This window comes from Cavia porcellus, unplaced genomic scaffold (genome assembly GCF_034190915.1).
Source record: "Cavia porcellus strain 051 isolate PalLab524CR breed Dunkin Hartley unplaced genomic scaffold, mCavPor4.1 scaffold_4, whole genome shotgun sequence".
NCBI classification, from domain to species: domain Eukaryota; kingdom Metazoa; phylum Chordata; class Mammalia; order Rodentia; family Caviidae; genus Cavia; species Cavia porcellus.
Window position 1 is genome coordinate 40,292,002 of NW_026947487.1, and position 19,230 is coordinate 40,311,231.

At 38.2% G+C, this 19,230-nt stretch overlaps 1 protein-coding gene across 3 annotated transcripts in view; it reads left to right on the top strand.

Annotated features, from left to right (window-relative positions):
• The window catches only part of Gpc6 (glypican 6), a 1,068,618-nt gene that overhangs the window by 978,960 nt on the left and 70,428 nt on the right, over positions 1–19,230 (top strand). For 2 of the 3 annotated variants that reach the window (XM_005007165.4, XM_063246933.1), the window contains exons 6-7: positions 735–878; positions 4,848–4,877. In XM_005007165.4, the coding sequence (XP_005007222.1) occupies positions 735–878; positions 4,848–4,877 (174 nt within the window). The remainder of the gene's footprint in view (positions 1–734; positions 879–4,847; positions 4,878–19,230) is intronic. The other variant, XM_003477617.5, reaches the window with a different exon arrangement.

The window sequence follows — 19,230 nt, forward strand, 5'->3', positions numbered from 1 at the left end:
TCATTGTAGTAGTTACATTTTATAAAGTCATTGCAAACACTGAGTTATCAAACACTAAGAATATCAAACATTATTCTTATGGAGAACATATGATTAGAGTCCTAAGAGCCATTGATCCCAATATTATGATCAACCAATCAAATCAAAACCTTGTTTCATGTGTGTTTTGCCCGTAAAGACACCTTTATGTATGTTTATGCAAAACATTTTTTTTTTCCATGAGATACTCCACATTCTTGTGCTCAGAAACACTGGAAAGTACTTCAGGCCCATGCTAGGGAGTCATGTAAACAGTAAAATCTCTAAGAAAAGAACAAACATGTGGTACTAAATTAATCACCAAAAGGACACTTGTTTATATGCTAGTATGAGAGCTGAAATTAGACAGAGCATCACTGTGATCAGCATCAGTCGGGACCATTCTCCAAGGACCATTCAACTTTTTTGCCACTTTGTTGGTGTCTGTGAAAATACTGTGAATGTTGGTTTGGGGACTAGGCAAGTTCACAAACACAGACACTGCCAATAATAAAGATTGACTAAGAATCAGGGCACAGAGTTGACCTTTCAATTGTTTTAGTGGTTGTATGTGTTTAAGTATCAAAATTAGAGTTTAATAGAGGGAAGTATTTCATAAAAAATGTGTACTACACATTGTACTACACCCTTCTCCATCCTGATTTTAAGAGGAGATTCATCATGGAACTCTTTTAACATTTAAATTGTTCTGCCAGGTCTTCCAGGGATGTGGCCAACCCAAACCTGCCCCGGGTCTCAGATCTGCCCGCTCAGCTCCTGAGAATTTTAACACACGGTTTAGACCCTATAATCCTGAGGAGCGACCCACAACGGCTGCAGGCACAAGCTTGGACCGGCTGGTGAGTACATGCGAATTGATGAGTCCAGTGGGTGGGCGCCTTCTGTTACCAAGGTCATTCATTCTTCCAAACAGGTCATAGGATTCTAAAAATGTTGGTTGAAAATCCATCTCCTTCTTATATCTGCCCCTGTTCTTAATTAGAATATTGAAAAGTAATAAGATCTTTCTTTTAGGGCAGAATTAGATTATTTAAGAAATCTTATAACTATTAATCAACTGGTACAGTGACCAAATTTTCAACTACATATTTCTTCTGAAATATTAATTGGAAAACTGAGTTGCCCATTCTTCCAGAGATATAATTACAATAGCGTATTTTTTATTCATCTGCTCCAGTTCTTTTTAAAGCATGATTATTTATTCAATTATGATATAATGTTACTTTATTATGACTTGTTATATGCAAAGTTTCCTATTGAAAAGACCCTGCCAAGAAATTTCAAATTAAAGTTACTGGATTTTTTTCTTTTTCATGATTTTAAAAAGTTAGAATGCTCAGAAGTAGTCACTGTTTGAGCCATTTAAATGTGTGTCAGGGATTGAATGGTACCTATCATCAGAGTAATTTACCTGAAGAATAGAACCATAAACAGAGTAAAAATGATTTTTCAAATGTATTTTTAAAAACTGATCTGGCATAAAAAATTAAAAGCTCATAATTTCAAAGAAATGCCGGCTGGTTATATTTAATTCAATTTATAGTACTATAAACAATTTATATACCTGTGACTGTTGGTGTTGTTAATGTTGCTTTGCCAATTATCTTGATGTAAAATTAATGGATTAAAAACCTTAGGGTCAGAAAGCATTTGAACCATATCTGATCGTGTCATATAAACTCAGATCTCAAATGTTGCTGGTTATGAAAACACTTATTAGTCACTGTTTCAAATGACTTTATGATTTTAGTTAATATCTTTCTACAGTTTAGAACTCATAAGATTAAATTAGTTACATTTGGCCTCAATGTAATACATCTCAAAATTTCTATCTATAAAAAAAATCAAAGGTATCTGCAACATAAAATATATCCAGGATGTTTCAATGTAAAGGGGTAACTGTAGTAGTTAACTGCTAAATTATGTTATAAATTTATTATCATTTATTAGCTAATAAAATCTCCTCTCCAGTATAGCTTTTGGAAAAGGTATCAATGTATAATTCCTTCAGCATTCTACTCTGTCTTCCTTATGTCTGTATTCTATAAGTTTCAGGAAAAGTTTAAATTAATTAGGCACTAACTCTCCTTTAAACAACTAATTAGATTCTGCCAAACAACTAGCCCCTGTTTTAAAGAATGATAGGGGTTTTTAGATTCCACTATTTTGGTTCTACTTCGCAAATTAGTTTGTGTATGTTTCTAACAAGAAGCATAAATGGTGAGTGAAGGTTTGTTCCTGTATCCCTCCATTTTAGTTGGCTCTAACTTAATATTTAGAAGAGCTTAGAACTTTTAAGGTTTTGAAAAATCTAATTTAATAACTGGGGAAAAATATAAGATGAATAAGTTTTAGAGATCTAATCTACAGCATGGTGTCTTATAGAAATATTGTACTAGCCACTTAAAAATGTGTCAAGTGAGTAGATCTCATGTTAAGTGTTATTATTAAAATAAGCTTAAGAAAAGAGCCTGGGTGCATCATGCACTTAGTTAAAACTTCATTGAATTTCAACAATGTAATGCTATCTGTGACAACTAATTAATTTTTTCCCTTTGAAACAGAAAAATACAGTTTACTGTTTTCCCCACGAGAAATAAATACTCACCCTTAAGCAAAGGAAATAGAACATGAAAAATGTTTCTCAAGACACAACATTTATGCAGTTTAACATAACCTAGAAAAATGCACTTTGAAAATTTTATAAGATTTTTGAAATCTGATAGATAAGAAAACTAGAATTTGAACCTCTTATAGAGGAAGTTAACTGATAATCCTCAAAATACCACCCCTACAAAAGGATCTTGAAGAGTACTGATAAAAGGCAAGCACAATTGAGGATTTTCTATTGCAGACACCCTAACACACAATTGGCATAGTTAATCATCTGATCATAAGAACCAGTCTCAGCACAGAGGTCTCAAGCAACAGGTCACTTCTATTCCACAATAGCACATAATACTTACTTCCTCATAGGTGTGGATTCAGGCTGTGTGAGAATGGCAGCTGTACTAATTTTTATTAGATTAAACTCTAATTCCTTCCCAGATCTAAGGATGAACAACTTGTCATTCACAGCCAGCATAAAGCCCACCAAATCTACCTTCCTGGGCTCCTGAGAGCCAGAAAATATCTCCACATCAAACAGTGAGGTGCCACTGTGATTCTCAAGAAACAAGAGCTGGCCCCGAAGCTAGTATCAGAAGCTAGTATCTCTCTGCAGCCCTTGGCTTCCCCAAGGCCTGCTTGCCTTTATAGGCTTGAGATAGCTTTGAGCAGTGGACAGGTGGAGCTGAGCAGCAGTGTCTACCCAGATGATCTGTTATCCATTTCAGCCTCATGCAACTGTTTATAAACAAGCCTCGGGTTACCTGTTCCTGTGTTAATTTTCCCCTGAAAAGACATTTCCTGAATATTTATAAGAAGCATGTGTCCCAAAAAAAGGAGGATAATTGGAAACGATTTCCAATTTTAATTTCTCTGTTTCGCCAAAGAAAATGCTTCAAAGACCAGCATCAAAAGAATTCTCCAATCACTCCACCTCTTTTCCCTAAATGCAAATAGCTCTAAGGCTCCTGGAGTGTTACTTCTTTAGTACCATTTAAATTAGTACCTGTGGTACTAACTTCAGGATTTGTTGGTAAATGTTCTTACATCAATTCCTGCGAAGCTATTTTTTGTGTGAACTAGTAATTAAGGGGCTTGTTTTAGAAATAAAACTCCCTAACCCAAGCTGCTGCTAAAACTCATATAAAAAGTTAAAAAGAATATTCTCTTTTAAATAGGTCAGTTCCATCATTTAACCTCTTATTACATTTATAAGGAACCTATAAATTCTTTTCTATCACTAGGAAATGTTTCCATTTGTCCCTGGAAAGTTCTGTGAGCCTAAAACACAGTTGAGGTAGCCAGTGGCTTTCAGATACCCTAAATCCTACCCTAAAGTGATTTTTATTACCCAGCCACGAATGAATTTATCTGTATAAATTCAGTTGCCGATGACAGCCAGCTCACCTGAAAGTATCACAATCCTTCACACCAATAGTCGCGATTTGTCAAGGAATCAGTGAATGTCATAGACTAATTCGGTTACAGTCAGGGCCAGCTTTGTCTCCTTCATCACCAGCTTTAACTTTAGCAGGGCTCTGTCCCAGCTGGAGATGAAAGATTTTCAGATAACGAAGCCAGAGGAGATTGTTTGCATTCAGGAAGAGGCTAGTTCTCTTCCATTTCTCTTGAATTTATACTCTGCAAATTCTCTTAAATAATTTAATACAAACTACTTTTTATATTATTTTTTCTTAAAGGAAGTTCCAACTCATGGCAAGTACCAAGTAAAACATAAGTCAGCACAAAAATAAGTAGCTCCATTTTTAAGACCTGATCATACAGAGGTTTTGAATTTTCCTCTCTAAAAGGCAATCATTCGCACAGCTCAGAAAACTAGAGCACAATGTGCCAGGAAGCTCTCAAACACCGTTGAGTGGGGCTTGTCTATTGCTTTAGCTCTTTCACTAAAGCAAAAAAGGTCTTTTAATGGCCTTAAAAGAATATAGTTTTTTAAAGTACCTGGTTTTTAAAAAGCTAGACGTGAAAGTTAACGCACCAAGTTGGCAGCGATTTAGACCAATATATTTGTTCTAGTTGGGTTAATATCTCACATATGCTACTGGTCATTCAGAAGGTGGGGGGGTGGGGTGGGTAAAATGCCAACTGCCAAGGTAACCTTTGTACCTGTGCTGTGCTATTGTGTATAGAATAATCTCTTTTTCTTTTTCCTTTAAATTTGTTTTCCTCTTGCTTCCCAGAGGACTGTGTGGAGGACAATGCAGCATAGTGTAAGCCTTGGTCTTATTCTTTCTCTCATCCTCATTTGTCTCTGAACAGTCATTCTGGAAGGTTCCCGAGAAACTCCACCTCCACTTTCCCTTTCCAAATCATCCCGAGCGAATTGAACACCACACATGTCCAACTGGGTTAGCAGTTTCCTCTCTGCTTGGTATTAATGGTGAATAACCATTTTGGTATTCTCTCCCGATGGCAAAGTTTTCAAACTAATCTTTGTGTAAGACTAGCTCATTTGGTGGCTGATTTAAATTCTGTCCCAATGTTCAGACTGTTGTTGTCTGCCTGGAAAACTAGCTCTTCCCTGATAGAATATATTGGCCTTCTCTTCTGTGCCGAGCAAATAATTACCTCGCTAATAATGAGAATGAACCAACATCAGCTCTCATGCATAGGACGCTAATTTTTTCATTAAGTGATATATAGAGAACTAAGGGGGTTAAGAAATAGTTTATGGCATAGACTATTTTCTCTCTTGGTTGGTTTTTTTTGTTTGTTTTTGTTTGTTTGTTTGTTTTTTCCTGCTTGGATTTACTGGTCTCTTTTAGAGGACTCAGGGAAGGAACCCTGGATATTTTTTTATTTGAAAATGTTTTGTTCTGGGGCTGTGAACAAGAACTCTTTGGTTATTTTACTTGACTTTTTCATTAATCAAAGGAACCAGATATTTATCCAGTGTGGTTTTCAAAGTGCCTTTGCATTACGGTAAAACTTGTTAATAAAGACGTGTGCCCTCCAGCGTCGTGGCCTGGGAGAGAAGGTGACTCTTGTCTACAGAGCACATATTTATTCGTGCAGTGCACCTGTAACATCACGGTGCTCCATGAGGTCTGCCCAGTCTTAAATGCAGGCAGTGCTAATGCCATGTCTAAAATTCTTCCTTTAAAATTCATTCCCAACTCCCTGGGCAGTTTGGCTGAAGTGAAAAAGCCTTGTAACAGGAACATTCTGAAAGGGAAGACGCTGAAGAGAGGCATGGAGAGCAGACAGCTCAAAGCTTCTGGTGGTCAGTGGGGACGGGAGGAGAAAACTTCATGACTGAACAAGTTAGGGTTCAGTTAGCTCGACCAGGTCAATAGCTAGAAGACCTGCAGTTCACATATTTTGCTACATAATTTTGGGGGACATCCATATTTTCCAGTTGCGCCAGTGGAATCCCCTTCTCTGTCTATTAGCATGACCCCTGTATCTTTCCATCAGAAATTACAGGTTCCTAGAATGAATACAAATTATATGATCACCTCCTCCTGCTGCACTTCCCTGCTTGCCTCCTGTAATCATTAGACCAAAGAAAAAAAGACCTAGTTTAGACATGATTCTTCCAAAAATGACTGAAATTTATGAAATTCATTCACATGTCAGTGGCAATAACTATGTTGTCGATATTATTACATACAGGTTTAAGTACTTGCAAAATGCCATCAAGATATGTACTTTTTTGTTGTTAGTTTAAAATAAAGGGGACAAAGCAGCATCGTTTCCTGTTTAATGAGTAATCTAAGTTCAGAGTAAAACGCTAGTCATAAAAATGTTCTTCCATGGCTCTTTGGAGCCATTTTGATGTGATTTAGGAAGTGCTGGCTGTAAGGGCTTGGAAAACTGTCTGTTCATTTTAAATTGCCCTGGCATTTCATTGTCACCTCAGAGGAGTATGCATCAGACACTGTTTTGCATTTCATAAGGATGTCAAACGGTATTTAAGAAAGTGCTTTATTGTACCTGGCGTGATAGTGCACACCTATAATTCCTGCAGTTGGGAAGCTGAGGCAAGAGGATCTCTGTGAGTTTGAGGCCACCCTGGCTTACATAGTGAGTTCAAGGCCAGCTTGAAATGTATAGTGAAACCTTGTCTCAAAAAAAAAAAAAGGAAAGGAAAGAAAGACACTACTTTATTATCTAGAATTTCAGTCACTGTTTTTAGACGGAACTGATATTTCCCATCTTTTACCCTAACACACACACACACACACACACTCCATCCTTGCTCGGCCTAAACCGGGAAAAGTAAAACCTCTGTAACAACAGTAAACCAGATTCCCCACTTTAATTAGTTTTCTAAAGATAAATGGGTCAAAGCCAGATTGGTTTCCAGCTCTGCTGCAGCTGAATAAATTATGCCCCTTTCACCTAGCAAACAAATGGTGACTCTCCGTCCACTTCAGAATGTGAACTGCCTGGTGTAGCCTGGACCTATTTTTATCTATTTGCTGCAAAACCCCTCTGAGACACCCCAGTTTCACTTCCAATGAACCCTTGGTAATAACAGCAGCAAAATGAAGTGAGCTTTTGGGGCAGGGAGAAAATAAAAAACATGAAAACCAAACCACCCAACTTATTCTGTCGCAGTCTTGGTTTGTGCCCTTCTCCAAATGACATCAGCAGCATGTGGTAGCAGGGACTGTTGCCTGTCACAGGCTTCCTTCCATTTAGCAGGCTTATGGTTGATGAGGCCCGAGTGAGGAATATCATAAGACACACATATAAAGTGATGGCTGATCTGCAGGATATTCTGCTCCTTTCATGTGTTTGAAGGATACACAAATCTAATTCAGTGGTACATGCCGTGGGGAACCTGGAGGGAATGCCTGCTCCATCTGTGGGTCTTTCAGCTCATACCCAATAGACAGTGGACTATTTTTACCTCCTTAGGAAGCTGTTTTTTCAATCACATGGGAGAATAGTGAAATAGAAGGAGCACAGTGCTCTCCGTGGGTTAAGTCAGATTGTGTCTAATTGCATGAGGTTGCATGCGATAGGGAGACTGGTGATATGTCACAGCTCTGACTTCCTAGGAGATGCTGATGTCCAGTCTGTATCACTGCTTTAGGACAAGTCCAGAGAATCATATGGATCCCAACAGCGAAATAAAGACAAGCCATGCATTTTACTGGGGAATAACTTTTGTACAATTTATATTCGGTGTAAGTAGTCTGAAATCACTTTAGAGGTAATTTACCAACAAAGCCATTTTCTACTCTGGGATAAACTCTCTTTTGTTTTGAGAGGCATTTAAGCAAAAGCTTTGGTGACCTTCATGTCATAAAAAAAAAATGATATGTTACACTTTCAGAACCAAAACAGGACTATTACAGATTTATATCTATTTCATAGAATGTCAATATGCTTATTTTCTCCCTCAGACCTTAAAATTTCCTTCGGAATTTCCAGACTTCAGCTAAAACTCAAATGGATGCATTCTATAGTTATCAATCAATCAGTAAATGTATTTATTGACTTTTTTGTTGCATGGCACTTAGTAAAACTAGCTGCCGTGTGCAATCTACATCGTGGCATGCTATTAGTGCTAGAGTCATCAAAAGGCAAGGGTACTGTTCACAAAAGATATGGCTTTTCAAATTGGTTAGCCACGCTGTGTCTGCTTCAGGGAATAGTACCTAGAATAGAGCTTCATGAACCATTAGCATACAGCACACAGGAATGTAACTTTGAAATCTAAGATAGAATACACCAAAAACTGTACTAAGTATATTAACAAGTGAATGATTGTTGACAAACTATGCAAATAGAAACCATTAAACATCTGTAGCATCTTTGATATAGGCCATATCTAATAGCTCATTTTTCCTTCTTACTCTACAACTTTCTGCCTGAATCTTGAACAAATTAAACAGAAACTTCATTGTGAGTTACAAACCAGTCAGATGAAGGAGTCCATCTGTACACTCATTCAGTCTCTGTCCTTTATTTAACAATGTAATTGGTGCTCGGTAAGTTGATTATGAAAATCTGAATAGACAAGCCACATTAAACTGCTCCAATTATACCTTTAAAATATTTGTTCATGTGACACACAAAGTTGACAGAGTATTTTATTAAATTATTGAACAGTTTAAAGAATCTTTTTCTTGTCATAGAAAATCTACAGTAATTTTTCCTCTGAGCTGTCTGAGATATTTTCACCACAACTCCCAAGTGGGACATTCACAGTTGTGAGAGAGATAGAGCTGAAGAAATGGGATATTTCATAAATACCGGGCTGGTGTATTTGCTGTGTAATCAATCAGCCTTTAACTGACTCTGGGGCCTATGGAATACATTCTAAAGCACTGGAATTTGGCTATTCTCATAACATACTTGGACACTCTTTACTGCTAACAATAAACCTCAGGCATAAACATTGTAGAGAAAACCAGATGAAAAGGAACCCATTTGAGAGAAAATTGACTTCCCTTCATAAGTGTTCAAGGTAAAAAGATATCTGCAATACACAATAATTTTATTACTTAAGCCCATTCATGGTCTTTATTGTCAAAGGCCCTGACTTCACGGGTGTTTTCTTACACCTAAAAGACTGGCAAAGCTATTAAAAAATAAAAAGTCAAGTTGAGAGAAAATGAATGAATCGGGAGCCGAAGTAACACCACTATATTGCTAGCTAACAATAGTATTTTGAAAGGTATGTGTGTGTCACATTTTTAGAAGCCTTTCCATTGCTGTACTGCTCTGATGAGCCAGAATAGAGAAGTATACAGCTAAAAGCAACTCAACAAGGGCGCGGTCACACAAGCATATTTCTTGTGTGTACCAGCTACCCACTGCGGATTGATTCTCAGTCAGCTACTCACAAACACCGCTCATTCTCCAGGTCCTTGGGAGACAGAGCAGCACTTAGCTGGAGCCCAGAATATCCCAGCAGCAGGAGAACAAGAGAACATAGGAAAGCTGCCTGCTAGCACCTCACCCTGCAAGGGGCACTGTCACCCTATTCACATTTCAAGAGAGTCACATGACCAAGACCGAAATCAGGAAATGAGGGACCAATGTCCCTGTGTGTCTCATGGTCTGAACACTAACCCTGTCAACCACAAACAATATGACTGAGGTAGAGACTTTTATATTTCTCTAACTTTATTACAAACCTTATATGAAAAAGTACTAAACTACTAATCATTCATCCCATCCATTCAACAACTATTTGTTGGCTCTAACATGAGGCCAAGTATACGTAAATAACTAGAATATACTAAACAGTTCACATTACCATGGGAGATGACAGACTGATCAGAGTCTGATCATCTAAACCAGTCCACACTCTGGTGAAGTTTGTCATGCAATGAAATGACCTTTCTACAGGCCTTGGAAAAAACCTAACATTTAATTTTATTTTTACTCCCATAAAAATGAAGTCCTTCTTACAAAGGGAATGTCTTATTGCCCTAATAAATGAGCATCTTTTTCTGAGTTGAAAAAGCCACCTGGGCTTTCAATTCAGTCATAATTCAACAATAACAAAGAAATCTCACCCCACATCTAATTATGTCTCAAAGAAGGATGTAAAAGCGGTTGCCAATGTGTGGGAGAAAAGTGGCAGTAGGAAAACAGAATGAGCCAAGACTATTTTTTTTTTTTTTATTTAAGGAGAAAAGAAAAAAAAAGTGAAAAGGTACAAGTTATACAGATTTACAGAAGAAAAAAATGAACAGTAGGAAATCACTAGTTAATGGATTACATATTGCCATCTTAAAAATAATTGTTCAAGTCACAAAATTAAAGCTTGTAAAGTGGACATTCCAACAATGATACTGTGAACAGTTCTGTTCAATGATCCAATAAAACTCTGTGATATCATTTTCTATCTTATACACTTAAATATACATGCAGTTATATAGTTTAGAGCACTTTCTTTTCCTCTCTTTTGTACCATGACTATTACACATTTTGGGTTTCATTGCTCCCACGGTTCTTATTGCTTTTTTGGAAGAGAGTAAAACCAAATGAGACATAACAGAACAGAATCGGTCAAGTCAAAAGGGTGGACATAATAGATAATATAAAAACATAATACAAGGTGACCATCAATGGTTACCATAATGCCTCCCGCTATCTCTAATAGAATTGCCTATATCATTAGTTATAATACAATTGAACAAAATAGTAAAGAACAAAACCGACAAAACCAAAACATTGGAGACATTGTAGGTCTTCAAAAGTAGATAAAAGTCAACGAGAATGGGCGTTATAATGAATCTCATTATCTTCTCAGCTGATGCCTAAACTTTCGAACCTGATACTATCCATCAAAACAGAATAGGGGAACATCAGTCAAAAACAAGATGGTGAGAGTAATACAGGGCTTCAAATCGAGATAAATAGAAAGTCAAATTGGGTTACTATATTATATCCTGCTATTTTTTCCCTTTAATTAAACGGATAAAAATAAAAAAGTAAATAATGGAGTGGAGATTGAGAAAAAAGAGGGCATAACAGCAAAACAGCGCAGATCAAAACATAACCATTTAAGCAGAATAGTGTTTCACCACCAGATAATTCTGACCTAAAAGTAGTTACCATATTTTATTAGCGGCACTTAAATGTCTCTCAGATCCAGACAATGTGTATTTTAAATGAGGTTCTGATATTGCATATAGTGAATGCAACTCTTACATGACTTGGTGTCTTATTTGCTTAGGCAAAGCAATTTTTCTGCTCTTCTGCTTTCTGGGTCAACCTGGTTGAAGCAAATCAAAGTGTTCTTTCTCCCTTTGTCTCTCTTTCATGCATCATCATTTAAGATCATCCAGAATTTGTGTTCTGGAACCTGCCCTTGTCTTCTTTTACAAGATCAGTTTATTTCTGAACAGCATTCATGAAGGAGAACGCTTTTTACAGGTTAATCAGAGAAATTGCACCAGTTGACTGCAACAGCAAACTTACCAATTGCAAGGAAAGTCTCAGGAATGTGTATGGCACTGACTTCTGTGTGGAATTTTTTGCAAAATCAGAGAACTTTGACTCAGCTGGAAGAGAAATTATAATACAAATTCATAAATTATTTACATATAATAAGGCAGGAAGCCAATGACTCTGTAAGTTTTATTCTAAGGGATTTTGACCTCAGAAAACTCCCCAAAGCCTCCAGCATCCATTTCCATGAAAAATGTTCGTCTGCATGCTTGAAAAGCTGAGAATTTCCTTTGCTCACTTTTTGCAGCTCCTTGAGTGTTAAAAAAAAAAAGGACTCAAACAGCTCTGAGAAGAAAATGTAGAGACAGCAAGCTGCCTTAATTGATCTCCTCACATGCAATCCAAAACCCAGAGGCTGTCTATAGTCAAGAAATGTGCACACAGAAATGTTCCCTGTTATTTGGGAAAACCAAATTTTCTTCATGCAATGGTCTTCAAGAAACAAGGAATAACTCAGTAAGATTCTACTGCTTAGGTCTCAAGTAAAGGAATCCTCACCTTCTCTTTTGATAGGCCATTTGACAAAATAAAACAATTAGATGCTCTCTATCTTATTTTCATTATTTTTTTTTCCTTTTCCAAGATTTTGAGGAACAAGAAGTAAAATGAATTTTGGGAAATATTTTTTAGAAGAAATTAAATTTAAAAACTTTGGTCCTAGTATGGCAAGGAACTGTCCAGGTACCCAAGCAGCTATATGTGTGTTTCTTTTTTTAACAAGCTGACACTCCTTGTGGTAAATGGTAAGTGGGCAGTGTGAAGATCATCACATTTACTTACCAAACTGTAGTCGAACAATGCTACTTTTATCTTACTATCTGTGATTCATCACTATTTATTAAAATTCAGGGGCAGTCAGTTGTTATGAATGAAATGTGACATCCAATCTCCAGTACGATTCATCCTGGCTTATCACTCACGGCCCTAATGACTACCAAGAAATTCAGCAGCTCTCTGATTTATAGGAGAGGGCGAAGATAGGATGGCATGATCCTTTTCAGAAAAGTCTTATGCATTTTCATTTTCTTCTTTTCTTTTTGTTTCTTCCTTCATTTCCTTCTTTGTTTCTTTCTTTCTATCTTGCTTGTTGGCTTGCTTTTTCTGCTCGGTTTATCAGAAATAGATTTCACATTGCCATGTCTCCTTGTAGTTCTATTTTTATTTTATATATTGCTTCTATATTTATAGTTATGCATTTATTTTCCTTGTGAATTGAACTTTTCATCATTATATGGTGAACTCCTCTATCAATTTTTTTTGCCTTAAAATCTATTTCTTTCTCCACCTTTCTGAACCTTTATGTTTTAGGGTTGCCTCTTGTAAATATCATACATGTGAATTTATTTTTAAACCCAAGCTAACAAGCTCTGAATTTTAATTGGTGCATTTAGGTCACTTAAATCTAAAATATGTATTTATTTCTTCCATCTCCTTTTGTGATTTGTCTTATCTTTGCAGTCTTATTTCTCTTCTTGTAGATCAGTAGAGGATTTTATTTTTGCTCATCTTATATTTTTTCTTTTAGTGTTTAAAATATGACTACTTGCTCTTTATTCTTTTCATCCATCTTGAAATTTTAATGTGCATCCTCACTTTTCAAACTCAACACTTAATAAATCAAAAAATACCTAAACCTTTCTCTGAAATAGCAAAATGACCTCAGAATTCCTTAACTCTGATAGCCTTTCCCACAAATTATGAGTTTTAACATAGGGTAACTTAGCTCGTGTGTGTGTATGTGTGTGTGTGTGTGTGTGTGTGTGTGTCTGTATGTCTATGTTAACTCTCACCAGATTTTACATAATTATTATCTTATAGTGGAGCCTTCTGTATGGAATCAACCTTATTTCTACCACTCGCTTAGATTAGCATTCTTTATTACATAAAATCATCCACTAGGACTCACTTCCTTTATATGTGATACATACTATAGGTTTCCTTTACTGTGAATTTTATTTGCAAATCTACTTGAAACACATTTTTAAATGTTTTTTGCTTAGAATACATTGAGATTTCTGAATTTTATGACTGCTTCTTTCTTTCGTTATTTTGGAAAATTGTAAGTCATCATCTCTTCGTCTAATGTTTCAACCTACTTCTCTTTCTTTAATCCTATTTCATCACTGAATAACTCTATACTCTTTCACACCTTTCTGCATCTCCTGTTATATCAAGAATAATTTATTTAGTTCCATTTTCTGTTTATTGAGTCTATCATCTATGTGATTTGCCATTAAGTCAATCTGCTGGGTTTATAACTTCAATGATTATGTTTATATTTTCTAACATTTATTTCCTTTTCAGATATGTTTTGGTCTATGTTTAATAATCTTACTCTTTTTTTACATTTCTACATTTTTACCTTTTCAATTTTTAAATATATTTATTTTATATTTTGTGTCTGATACGTCTGATAACTTGAAAACTTTATTGGTCAGGTCTAGCATTTCTACAGACTCTGGCGGATAATTTTATACTGCATTTTACATGTTATGTCTGTTTTTTTTATATGAGAGAGTTTGTATGCCTGGAACTTAATCAATAGAAAGTCTTTGCAGCCTATGCTGCAGATTGTTTCTAGTTCCCTCTTGTACCAAGGTTTTACCTCTTGGGTCCCAGCATTGTGTGGTAGGTTTCAGTACAGTCTCATCACATAGAGAAGCCTTACTTTAGTCTTCTCTGTCTAATTCCATCCTACAAATTAATGAAAAGCAAATCTTAAGGCCACTCAGGTCTAGAGAATGCACATAGGGAAAAATTGAGCCTCAGTACTATTTTTCTGTACTGAGTTCCCTTTTTTCCTTAACTTTTGAGCTTTGAAGATTTTTTCCTTTCTTGCCAACTCACAGATTCATTTAGAACATTTTTTCTGTATTTTCTGTAGCTGTGTTAGTTGATCTAATCAGCTTTCTATGCTTCCCAGAAAATGTACAGAAAAATATAAACACAGACTCACACAATTAAATTGTTCTATCAGCTATGTGCTAAAATCCTCCACCTTGGTGATGCAGGACTCATCCAACTACTTGTTCAAATGCCTCCATACAATATCATATTTTAAGCTACTATGATAAATATAATTTTTAACCTAGTGAAAATAAGCCTTTCATGATATAGTCATGCAAAGGGATATGTCCCGAGAAATGTATCTTTAGACAATTTGGGCATTGTGCAAACATCGCAGAGTGCACTTACACAAACTTAATGTAGTACAGGCCAGTCAGTACCTTGGTCCTTTAATGGAATCAAAAGATAAGAGTAAATGCAGGATGCATGAAGTTGGGGCTGATGTCACATGGCATTCTGCTTTACAGGAAGACTTTTAGAAAATAAAGTTTTAAAAAGTATACTCCGAATTAATGATAAAAAGTATAGTGCAATGAATGCATAACCCAGGGACATAGTTGCTTACAATACTTCTCAAATACTGTATGCCATACATCTTTGTATGTGCTGTCCTCATGGAGCTGGAAGTGCATGCTTATTTATGCAGCATCACCACAAACATGTGAGGAATGCTCGGGCATGTGACATTGTGACATCACCAGGCCACAGAGTTCCCAGCTCTGTGATGATCTCATAGAACCACCCTTCTATCTGTGATCCATGACTGCAATTCTGCCACAAAGTGGAAAATGAGCGTTTTCACCCCTACAATTGACTTCACAAAACACTCAGAAGTCTGTCACTCAAAGTCCTTGACCTCAGGGCCAGTGCAGACACATGGGAAGTGACTACTATAAGCTATGATTGATGGTTTAGATCCTTAATGTTCCCCAAGGTCCCATGTGCTAAAGGCTTAGTCCCCAGGACATAATTGCTATTGGGAGGTGACAGAATTTTTAAGAAATTGGCCCTAGTTGGAGGAACTTAAGTCATTAGAGGAGGAATGCAAAGGATATTAGTGCTCTCTCTCTCTGTCTCTCTATCTCTCTCTCTGTCTCTGTCTCTGTCTCTCTCTCCCTCTCTCTCCCCACCAAGAACTGTGGGATAAAAGCTCTAAACTGTGACCCCAAATGGAACATCTCTCCTTCTAAGTTATCTTAAGTATTTTTTAAAGAGTGATGGAAAACTGACTGACACATCATAGGCCAGCTAGATGGGCGGGCACAGCACACAGGCATTTTATTTCATTCATCAATCATTTATTTGTCATTAATTATCTCTGCCTCAGGCAGGGATAGGTGAGCACAAGTACGGAAGAAAAGAATGTTTGGACTCAGGAAACCTATTGTCATGGGCTCCTACTAAGAACCATGGGGCCAAGAAAGAAGCCAAGCCAACACAGCTTTGCTCCTCTACACACCTCCAGCCCCTCTCAGATTCTGTGGCAAGGGCCCTGCCCCACCTCACTGCAAGCCCAGCCCTCTCAGTGGCCAGGTAGTGCGGCACACTTGCTTTGCGAGCACACCGGAAGAGTTCAAAATTCTAACTCTGATGAGGGACTTAACTTTGTCTCATTTTCTGTTTGTGAAATGTTTATGACAATGCTGTAAGGTAATGTGCGTGAAGCTGCAGGTTTGAGCCACTGCCTGCATGCAACCTGGGTATTATTCATGTTAGACATCACAATATTAGATTAAGTTTAGCTGTTATCATGAATCATATTAATAAGCAAGAACAATGTTTCAGCTTGAAGATTTCAGTCCTTTATTGGGGTAGGCCCATAATAGGAAGCCTGTGGGTAATAATTCTACCCCAGCCCTTGGAGTCTAAGACAATCTTCATCCTCAGGCTTCAACAACGAAGATGAGCCCACAGGCTGGGGTGACTGAGGACAAGGTGAGAATGGGGGAGAACAAACACAGCTTCCACAAGCACCACTCCTGGCTTCATCATCAAGGGCGCTAACAGCAGAGCTCTCCCAGATACAGCCACACAGCAGGCTTACAAGGACAACTCCCAGGGTGCACATTTGGGAAGCTGATAAGAGACTCAAGTTACAGAAAAGTATTTGAGAAGATGCAGCTAAACGGTGGTTGAAAATAACCCGGAGGAATGATGGAGTTCAGAGAGGCGAGGGACTCGTTGCTGAGAGCAGCATGCATGCCTGTGGTCTCCTGTCGCCACTGAGGACTGCCACTAAAAAGCTCTTACAAAACATTCAGCCCAGGCCAGACAGAAATTCTGGCAGAGGACATGAAAAACCCAAATTAGGTGGCGGAATTGGATATGAAGGTGAATAGCATTTGAAATAGCCTTAAAAAAAAAAAAAAAGAAATTCGCTTGAAGGTGAACACAGGGACAAGTCACCAACTATAATTTAACTGTAAAATGATCAGTGCTTGGAGAGTAGATTTGACTATGGGGAATGACAAGAAGAAGAATCTTGTAGCTATTTTTATTCGGGCCCTCACCCCCATCCCATGTTGATTTCTGTCCTTTTGAAACAATAGGACAAACAGCCACACCAAATTAAGGCTTGTGACACAAAGAAGAGGGACCCTGGGTTCTGGCTTCTCCTGAATTTGCGTATACCTAATTGTCTCCCTTGCATGTCCTTTAAAATATAATGCCGTTCCTGATTCAGCCAGATTTGTCTTCCGGCCTATTTTAGTTTGATGAATAATGAGAGGATTGCTGGGCAATGGTGAATGCTTTGAAAGAGACCAGGGGATGCACATACCACCCCATCTGAGGAGCTGGAAACAAACAACTGGAACCAGCTCTTTGACGCGGCCTTTGGGGAGACCTTCCAGAGTTGGTTTGCTGCTTCCCAGGGGTCCAACGCCAGGATCCTGCTGGTTCTGTGAGGCTCCTGTTACCGCATACAGTCAGCCAAGAGCAGCACCTTCGTGAGTTTACTATTTGTCTCGTCAGCCTCAGTACTGTCCTCCGTTTGGGGGCGGGGGGAGCACTGTTGATTAGGAGTAAAAGCAATGGCTCTATTGATTTAAAACACTAAGCGGATTTCAGCACAGGTTATTTAAAATACTTGTGGGAATTATAAAAGTCCCCTCCAGGATTACTGACTTTCGGTTACAATCCCTATTACATATTTCAGTCTTCTGTGCCCAAATCACTGCATTATCTTGAATTGAGGTCAGCTCCTTCCCGACCCTTTTGAGTCAGTGGTTCTTGGTTTACCAGCGCTTCTTGGCTTACCAGAAGCACCAAAGCTGTGTTAGCCTTGGACTGGCTCACAGCAGCTCTGAGAACAAGGCCGTTTGTTCTAGCAAGTGCTAGAACACTTGCTAGGAGCAAGGTGTCCATGAAGGCAGGGCCTTGAAAGTGCTGGCCACAGCCCCCTTCCCAACTGCAAATCTGGGTACTTCCCTCACAGCCCTCTCAGAAGGAGCAGGGGCAGGCAGCCTTGTGTCAGGGACACAGCTCCACCGTGGCTGCCAGGGACCACGCTTCACAGCATCTGCTCCAGGATGTTGGAAGGGACTTAGAGTCCAATGCCTTTGCTTTGCCATGGAGGACACTAGAATCCAGAAAGATGAAATGAATGATCTAAAACTCACACTGACATGCAGTGCAGAACATTTTTGAGTCTTCCAGTCCAGTAAAATATGTAGGAATGCGTTTTTAAAACAGTACCATTCCAATTGTCATAATAGTTTCTTCCACTAAGATCAGAAATTTGGGAAACACTGTATGTGCATTTCAGGAGGAAGGAAAGCCACAAAAATTATAATCATCAGGTAGAAAAAGTAACATGGAAAGCGTTGGGTTCACTGTTCACTGGCACTGCTCACCTTTTGCTTTTACCAAGTGTCCTTTTTAGAGCAATGTTAGACTTGTAATGAAATTCCTGGCCCCTCACATACACATTGGATGTGTCCTATGTCACAGAACTTTGGTATATTTGCTACAAATCAATAACCTACAAAGACCGTCCTTTTCATTCTAGCTCCTTTCAGATCCTTAATAGGAATTCTATCCTGCACATTGTCATTTTGTAGTGAAAACACAAAGCACCAAAGCCTTTGTTAGATTCTTTAACTTTTCTTTTTTTGGCTAACATGGAGGGGGCGCAGAGTCCTGTAGATGAGGAGAGGCCGTCTAAGCCAACTTGCAAACACAGTGGGCTTTCTGTGAGTAACAGCCACGGGGTCATTCATCCCTCCTACTCCTGTGAGACCCTCTAGAAATGCAGGCATGGGCAAAGGCTGTCTAATTCCAGCTCCCCCTCTTATTTCATCAACAGTGACTTTCTCCCAGTAAAGTCATGTCTGCAGCTCGACATCCATCACCGCCAACGTGAGACAGCAAATATTCTGTCTATCTGAGACTCCCGTGTTCTGAGGCATAAAGAGAGATTTGTTATTTTTCCCCGCACAGGCATGATTTTTATGCATAATTTTAAAATAAGGGCTCACTGCCTTCGGCCTGGCTGGGCTGCTTGCATGGCTGTAACATGGTTTTACTGGCTGTATTTTCCCCTTTGTGTTAGCAAACTGCCTGGCGGGCGGACTTTGGGGACTGTGGGAATCTCACGGAGGTGATTAATTACTAAGCATCTCATCCCAGATGTTTCCCTCCTCTTGGTTCTGTGGGCCTTTGTACCCCCTTCCCCACTTCTCCTGCTCCATCCTTCTCACCTTCAATCCCCACAGCTGTGACTTCTCATGAAATTCTAGGCCACACCACAAAGAAAAAAGGCATTTTCGTAGCATGGTTCATTTCCTGCAGTCT